Raw genomic sequence first — 8,669 nt, 5'->3', positions numbered from 1 at the left:
AATATGACAGTGATTAGATGTGGCAACTTATTACTGTACCAGTGTTTTATGCACATAATACATTATTTTTAATTTTATTTTTTGACATAAGAAAATCTTTGGACGTGAGCCATAAGATCCAACTCCCTGACAGGTGTAGAGGAAGAATTTATGGACTCCTATATATTTGTCTTTTCAGCTTTTGTCACAATCTGGTAAAGGTTTCTCAGTATCTTACTGTCATGTTAACACATCATTCTAAGTGTAAAACAGTAGGAGAAATATTTTAGCTTTTCACAGAATGTGCCAGCAATACCCCAGTATGTGTGTCTGCTCAGTCATCTGAGGCTTTCAAAGAGTCTGAGTTGCCAAAGTGAAGTCTCTAGCTAAGCAACTTCCTTCCTGTTTTGCCGGCTGGTGGGAATGGTGTGAATATACCAAAGGGAAGCTGGAATTCCTCAAGGTGCTGTGAAGTAAAAGGCAAAAGAACACAGAGCAAGTAATCAGAGGGAAGGAAGGAACGTTCCAAGGTGCACAGACTCTAGCTTTGCTACTGGTTCCAGCATTGCCGGATACAGCTGGTGCACTTAGGGTGTGTCTCAGCACAGTACAGCGATTAAACTACCAGCAACTCGCTGTCAGCTTTGATCTTTCCTGAGCTGCGCATTAGCAGAAAGTTGGGTTTCCTGTTGCTCTCTCCTGCGGTCCGGGAGTGGATCAGACCGACTTCGCGATCCCTGCCTGAGCCTGTGCCTCGCAGCTGCTCGTCTGCGCATGAGTCGCCGCGGGAGGCTCCGCGGCTGGAGTATTTCAGGGGCTGGGCACCGGGGTAAGATGCTCAGTGCCTGAAGGAGGGGAGCGCACTGGCGGACCATGGCCATCACGCCGGCTTGAGAGGGACCCCAACCTACCGCCTGAACGACGGGAGCGCTGTCGTCGTCTCAGCTCCCGCTTCAGCACCGCGGACAGCGCACCTTGAGCTCCGTTACCGGCTTCGGCTCAGAGGCGCCGGCTCCCGCTGACCCCGCTCCCGATCCCGGGCTTCCCCGACTGCGGACCCGCTGCCCCTCTCCGCTTCCCCTCTCGCTATCAGCGTACCCCTGTCCGCTCCCCGGCAGCTCTTGCCCCCTCTTCCTCGGCCAGCTCCCAGCCCGCACCGCTGGCTCCTCTCTCCCCACTCGTCTCCTCGCTGCCCCTCTCGTCGCACCCCGCTGCCCCCGGCTCATCTCTCCGCTCCTCCGGCTCCACTCCCCCGGCAACATGCGCGGGCGGCTGCGGGCGGTGGCTGCGGTGCCGGCTCGGATGTCCCCTTCCTCCTGCCTTCGCCCACTCCATGCGACCCGCTAAGAGATGGACTTGGCAGGCGTGCTGCTGGCGTTGCTCCTCGTGTTGGTGCTGGTCGTGTCTCTGCTCTCCAACCTCCTGGTGCTGCTATGCTTCGTCTACAGTACGGAGATCCGCAAGCAGGTCGCCGGGGTTTTCCTGGTGAACTTATCCTTTTGCAACCTGCTCCTTACCATCCTGAACATGCCTTTCACCCTGCTGGGAATCCTAAGGAACCAGCAACCCCTTGGGGGCTGCATCTGCAAAGCGGTGGGTTTCCTGGAAACTTTCCTGACTTCCAACACGATGCTGAGCATGGCAGCACTCAGCATAGACAAGTGGATTGCTGTGGTGTTCCCCTTGAGCTACACCAGCAAGATGCGGTATAAGGACGCTGTGATACTCATGGGCTACTCGTGGCTCCACTCTCTCACCTTTCCCTTGGTGTCCTTGTTTTACTCGTGGGTAGATTACAACAGCGTTTATGCCTCTTGCACCTTGCTCCTGAAGGAAGAGACAGAGCGAAGAAGGTTTACAGTGTTCACAATCGTCTTTCACTCCACCAGTTTCATGCTGTCTCTGGTGATCTTATGTTTCACCTATTTAAAGGTGCTGAAAGTTGCCCGGTTCCACTGCAAGCGGATAGACATTATAACCATGCAGACTCTGGTTTTGCTGGTGGATATCCACCCCAGGTAATTCTTGCCTTTTCATATCCACCATCCCGGGGTTCTTGCAGTAGGTACTCTTGTGCAGAGCATTGCCCTGTCTTCCCAGCACCCCTTCCTGTGCTCCTTCCCAGCAAACCCTCCTGGCTCTATCTACAGCATACAGTGACAGCAGACATGCTGTGCATCTGTAGCCTGCACCATTTAAATGTCAGTCCCAGGTAGCAGGCACCCGTTTTGATGTAAATGTCACTCTGAGATCCAAGGAGCCAAGACTGCCCTGCCATGCCCTACTCCAGCACTGGGAGCAATCCTTCCCCTCTCCACCAGGCTCAGCTGTTCCCTCCTAGCTCCTTTCCTTAACCCCTCAGCTGCTCTTTTCCTTTTGCAGTGTGAAGCAGCGCTGTCTCAATGAGCAGAAAAGAAGGAGACAACGGGCTACCAAGAAAATCAGTATTTTTATAGGGTCATTCGTGATCTGTTTTGGTCCTTACATTATCACCAGGTCAGTATCTCCTGCTGGGGTGGATGAGGGGACTGTCTGAGACATCAAAGTGCCCTCTGATTATTAGGTGCTGGTGTGGTGGGGCTGGGAAAGTCTACAACTAATTTTGGACTGGCAGAGCCTGCTGGAGATGTGGGGCCATCAGAACACACACACTCGTACAAGCTCACACACATTCACATGCTGCTGCCCCTACAGCTTTGCACTCCCTGGCAGCTTCTGTCTCTACTTTTCCACACTGCAACCAGGTCTGGGTGCCTCTGCCAAGAGCAAGAGGCTTTTAGGATGAGTACCAGGAATTAATTACATGCCACTGGGAAATGAAAGCAGTTTAAAACATTCAACACCCTTCCCTCTTAGCATAACCTAAGCAATAGAGAGAAAGGCAGATCACTTTCCCTGATTAGCTCAGGTTCTAAAAAAGCACCAGGCCAAAGCCTGCAACTATTAGAAGTTGGGGTGACATAATTTAAATTTATCCAGGCTGATAATTTGGCAGATAAGCTTCATGTCTGGAAACATTAATGTCTGTGAATTTATTACTAATTATGAATCTTGGCCTTGTGATGTGGGAGTTAGCTTCCAGGAAAACCAATAATTAGTCTTTAAGAATGTATAGAAAACACTATGCTTCTTAGCTGGCCAGTTATTTGCATCCACTCTGGTGATCTGTGCCTTTTAGAATAGTCGGATGTCATTCTTATTCTCTACTTGTAAGGTCTTTGTACAATATGTGGTTATTATTTTTAAAGACTGAATATATCAGTGAGTTGGAAGTGAACGTAACTGTAACAAATTGCAGGCCCTCAGGATTTAGTCTTTGGTCTCTAAAATAAATGGGCTGAAAATTTCACAAACTACTGCTATTATTATTATTATTATTATTACTATTATAGTCACCATTCAATGGTGTTTTCAATACACTTTCTAAAAGAACAGATTTCTGACTAGGGAGATGCACTACTCTTTGCAATACCACACTGATGAAAGCTTTCTCAAATTTGTTTCCAAGTTGTCATGGTCTCCATTCACACCAGCTTACAGAATTTGGCCACTCTGGTCTCAGACAGGCATATAAATGTTGGTCATTTATGATCACGGTTGTTGTCCTTTTCTTACATGGCCAGTGGGACAAATAGAAGCCAGTACACAAACATGACAATTATTTTTAACCTTTAGGGTGACATTTCAGTCTCCATTTAGGTGTTAAAATGGTCTGCATTTTTTCTGCAGTTGAAAGGATTATTACAAATACTAACATTACATCGCAGAGTTAAAATGTTAACTGATCATTATTTAGTACATTCTGAGTCATTTTCTATTCATTTTTACCATAAGCGGGATATAATTTTATTGAACAAAGTGGATTTTGCCATCTCCACTCCATTTGAACTGTGCCAGTCTCAGCAAATTCCAGTATCACATTTTTCAGGATGGAGATGCTTCTTATAAACTTCTCAAATTATTCCTTCAAAGGTTGTAAAGTAAAAGCCACTTCCTTGCTCAGACCTCACATTTGGAAAAGGTGAGATGGATCATTTTCCTTGTGTGACAAATGAGTACAACTTGTGTCAATAAGACTGAGGATTGGTTTATGGGATGCATGTCTCAAGGTACACTCAAAATGACCAAAAGTTTCAGTAAACACAAAATGGGAAGCATCTGAGGACATCCTGGAAGCTCTTTGACCCAAAAGCAAAACAATATCCAGGCTGCACAGGATTAAAAGCAATAGCAAAAATGCTGGAGGACTTGCTCTATCAGTTCTCCATTCTTACCTATTTTTAGCAGGGTTGTGTTAAACTAATCTCAGTGATGGCAGTAGCTGAGATCTTCATTGTATGCTTGCTTTTTGGCCTGGTGACTCAGGTTGTGCTATGAGCTCAGCTTATTTCAGAGATGTGAATGAGATTTTGATTGTTAGCAATGTATTCATCTGTTCACTAAAAGCCTGCAGATTAATTTAATCTTTGCTGTCATGTTACTGAAATCAAGAAAATTATATGAAGATACATTCAGATTGATATTTATAAGGCTGACTTATTTAGTTTAGGCCTTTTATCTTGTTAAATTCTGAGTGATGTTTTTCTTCTGCGAGCTTCAAGGCAATTACATTTGGGCCCATAAAACGTTAAAAGGGACACATAACAATACAACCAGGTATACTGAACTACAGGATGGGATAAACTAAAAACCAACAACAACAATAGAAAACAACAAACAAACAAACAAACAGCAAGTGCCTTTTATTGTACGTTTATTTATTCCTCACATTCTATGTCTTATACATTCATTTCTTGGTTCAGCGTCTGTTTTGAATTTGCTGGAATTTTCCAACAAGCTTCAAACAGAAGAACAGAAGTAATCTGATTCTGAAATGCACTTGCTGCAGGAGTTGTTTTATTATCTCAAAAGAGAATGTCTCCTGATAAAGTTCAACTGCTTGTTGCAAGGTTCAGTCCTAGTGCCGCAAAGTCAGCTTTTCTATACAGGGGGATCTGAGAAACATCAAAGTTGAGCACCCTGTGAGGTGGAGGCTCTGCACATTGGGAAGAGGCCAAAAGGTTCTTCAAGCCTGGAAAAAACATCTGAGCTTGCGTTTTGAAATTGTGATGTCTTAGGGTATAGAAAAGAGTTGTTTTATCTCATGTTGTTTTCTTGCTGTTGTTTTTCCTTCTTGAATAAATATAACATAGCATATCCTTGAACATCCAAGATACTTCACAGAAGATGTATAGACAATCTTACCCTGTTCCTTCCACCTCTGTGTAGAGTTAGCCCTACATAGATGTCTGTATACCAGACACTTGCTGGCATAGTCTGAGGGTTTGTTCTCACCTCCAAGGAAAAAAATATTTAGCCTGGTTTCAGTTTCTCTACTTGTGATTAATGCACCTCTCTCAGCTGAGGTGCTGAGGCCACTAATCATCTATAAAGCACAGGCCAGGAGACGCAGGCCTGGAGACAGCTGACTGGTCATATAATGATGATAAAAATGTTGTCACCTTGTTTTCTTTGGCAAAACTAACAGTTAGCCAACTGCACACAGAAATTTTTGCAGGTAAGTAAACACTACAGAGCATGCTTACCTCAAATCTCCATGTAGGTTGGAAGACATGATAGTATGTAAAGGAGACCCCTAGTTTTCAGGAGCAACAGACAGATGCCATGAGTATTTTGACCACTGTCACTTACCAACACAAACCTCCATATTCAGAAAGAGTGGTAATAAACTGAAGTACTTTGTTATGTCTGTTTCATGGAAGCATTAACACTGAAAATGTAATTTTCCCCTAATTTCAAAGAAGGAATTTCTATTGTTTCCCAGTGGCTTTGTTAAGATAGTTCCCTTTGCCTTTATTGAAGCGAAGGAATTAATAAGTACAGAGTGCTTTTCCTGCAGGAACCTTGTGTTGTAAGAAAATAAGTGTTACTTTAATGTTTCATGAGGCATGATTTGAGCACTGGGCTCAGTGTGAATATAACACTCAAGTGTTTCCATCTCTCTTTAATGTTTAACAGGTTGATAGAGCTCCTTCCTTTTGTTACCATAAACTACTACTGGGGAATTATAAGCAAGTGCCTCACCTACAGTAAGGCTGCATCAGATCCATTTGTTTACTCACTTTTACGTCAACAGTACAAAAAAGTTCTGATCAACATCGTCAATAGGATACTTAAAAGAGATCTGTATCCATCGTCGGGGTACAACAGCTCTCTTGACACCGAAAATGATTACTGCTTGCACAGAACAAACTAACAACATGACAAGCACTCCCCTCCAAGTGAAACAGGAGATTGCCAGTGCTGGAAAGCTGCCTTTGCCCTCTCATGCTGACAGTGGTGACAGTGCCTCCAGGGGGTGGGAGCTGCATTAATGCAATGCACTTCTTTGTGGACTTTCCCAAAAGGCTCTTTCCTGGTCTGCTGCTAGTGAGATGTATGGCAAAGCCTGGTCCCTGATGGAATGGAGTAGGCTTGAGGGCTCTAAGGGAGCCTTTGGAGGCTTTAGAGAAGCTGAGAAGGAGTCTTTAATGTTTCAAGGCTGAAGACTTGATATTTCTCAGAGTGTTCCATACCAGAGGTGACAGCCCACCATCTCCTGGGCACACAAGAATCCCTGGCTTAGAAGACAAGGTTCAGAATCCTTTGTGCTGCGCATGCCCCTTGGCAGTCCTGGATCTGCCTTGTTAGTTTTGAATATTAAAAAATATGTCTTTTAATTGGTTTATTGTATTGGTGCCTCAAGTGATTGATATGGGTCAGCACTTTGAATCTGAAATTGTTATTGTTATTATTCTTTATTATCAGGCATCATGATTGTAACATAGCCTTTAGGAAGTGGTACATATATTCAGTATGCCAGTATTCTATCAAGCATAACCAAAGTCCACGTATCTGAGTTACTACTATTTAGCACTTCAGTGGTATGTGATTACAATAAATGCAGCAACAGTAACAAAGACATATATGGAGTTTAGTTAAATAGCACTGTAGTTACATCACTGAGCTAATCCTATTCAAACAAGCTTTTATTCAAGATAGCAAAAATGAGAAAAGATCAGTTAGATGGTAGAAACAACAGCTGTCACTGTGGTCAAGGAAAATTACTTCAGAAGATATAGAAGAAGAGGATACAATATGTTAATTCTTTTTAAGGAACATAAGATGTGTAAAATACTCCATGCATTTACTATATTTGGTGGATTGTAATAATATTGTATAATCTTTTATTTTCTATTGATCAATTAATCTGATTATTTTAACTAATACAAAGAGATGTCTAAGAAATATTATAACAAACCTGCTGCCAAATGCCCAGAAACACAAGGCTGCTTTATTATTATATGTATTTTTCTCATTTATTTATTTTTAAAACTAAACAGGCTTTGGAAAATAAAGTGTAGGAATTATTTTTGAATGATATTCCTTTGATGATATAAGACACAAATAAAAATATTCTATAGCATTCAATAAGTTACTATTTTCTAATCTAGTACATGAGGGGAAAATTAAATCAATTCTAAAATATATTTTAAGAAAAAAAAAAGACAGTAAAGAATACTTATTTTTTATGTAACAGTAAACTCGACCCGATTAAACACTGAGAAGTTTCTTCCTGGTCAAACTAATTATATAAGCATGTGATTAGGCACAAATATAATTTCATTTGAAGATAATGGCTCTGTTCCCATGCCAAAAATTAAGTAGATGCTCACCTGTTTTGTAAAATAAGTGTCTGAGTGGTCATGGAGAAAGGGTGGTTGACATACAGAAGAAGAACACCTTACTGCCAACCTAATGAAGTCAAGGAAAGGTGGTTCTGCATAACAAATACTGTGTTCTCTTATCTCCTGCCTTTCTGATGCTATTACTTTTTTAGCTTTTTTCTTTTTTTCGTTATGCAAGTACCTTAGGCCTTCATGCTTTGCATCTATAGATCTGCCTGTGTTTAAATTGAATGTACTATAATGGTTTTGTCTTCTTAGTAAAGTATTTGTACTCTCTCCAATTTTGTGTAAATACAATATTTCCCGAAAAAAAAAAAAAAAAATGTTGTGAGTGTAATCTTTCCAGTTTTACTATCTTCCTGTTGCCTCCACATGCCTCCCTACTCCATCACACTGCTACATACCTGATGCTTCCCTCTTTCATGTCAACTTTAACACTAGGATCAAACACCTCTGCAAAAATATCTGTTCTTTTAGAGACAGTTTTTTGCCAAAAGTTTTGGTAGTCTACAGTAATTCCTCATGAGGAAATATGAGTTCAGTGATACCTAAAATTTTTAGCTAATCTTTGGTTTTCTGAACACTTCTTTCACTTTAAGAAAGGAATATGTCACATAAAGACACTGCCAAGACACACAAATGATAAAAGCCTTTCTTCTTCAGCATCAACAAACAAACAAGACGGTGAAAATGTAATAATTAAATTTTAAAGCTATTATAGCGATAAACTTCTAAAGCACTTAAACTAAAGCCACATTTTAAAGGTATAAACCTGAAATAAGCCTTGAGAAGAGAAGGCTCCAAAGAAACCTGTTAACAGCCTTTGGGAATTTAAACGGGGGCTATAAGATAGAAGAGGACAGACTCTTTATAAGGGTCTGTTGAGACAGAACAAAGGGAAGTGGTCTGATACTAAAAGAGGGGAGACTTAGACTGGATATAAGAAAAAAAAGATAGAGGCAT

At 41.9% G+C, this 8,669-nt stretch overlaps 1 protein-coding gene across 2 annotated transcripts; it reads left to right on the top strand.

Moving 5' to 3' along the window:
* Nucleotides 1-477: 477 nt before the first annotated feature.
* Nucleotides 478-8,012, top strand: GPR78 (G protein-coupled receptor 78). 2 transcript variants are annotated; one of them, XM_072336471.1, is made up of 3 exons: nt 478-1,997; nt 2,362-2,475; nt 5,998-8,012. In XM_072336471.1, exons 1-3 carry the CDS (start codon nt 1,330-1,332, stop codon nt 6,233-6,235), a joined length of 1,020 nt encoding a protein of 339 aa, XP_072192572.1. In that variant the 5' UTR covers nt 478-1,329; the 3' UTR covers nt 6,236-8,012. The 2 variants fall into 2 exon arrangements, with proteins under 2 accessions (XP_072192572.1, XP_072192573.1); XM_072336472.1 differs by lacking the exon at nt 2,362-2,475 and having other exon boundaries at nt 758-1,997.
* Nucleotides 8,013-8,669: the final 657 nt, after the last annotated feature.

Source organism: Excalfactoria chinensis, chromosome 4 (genome assembly GCF_039878825.1).
Source record: "Excalfactoria chinensis isolate bCotChi1 chromosome 4, bCotChi1.hap2, whole genome shotgun sequence".
Lineage (NCBI taxonomy): Eukaryota > Metazoa > Chordata > Aves > Galliformes > Phasianidae > Excalfactoria > Excalfactoria chinensis.
The sequence above is the reverse complement of the archived record's forward strand: the minus strand, read 5'-3'. Positions and strand labels throughout refer to the sequence as shown.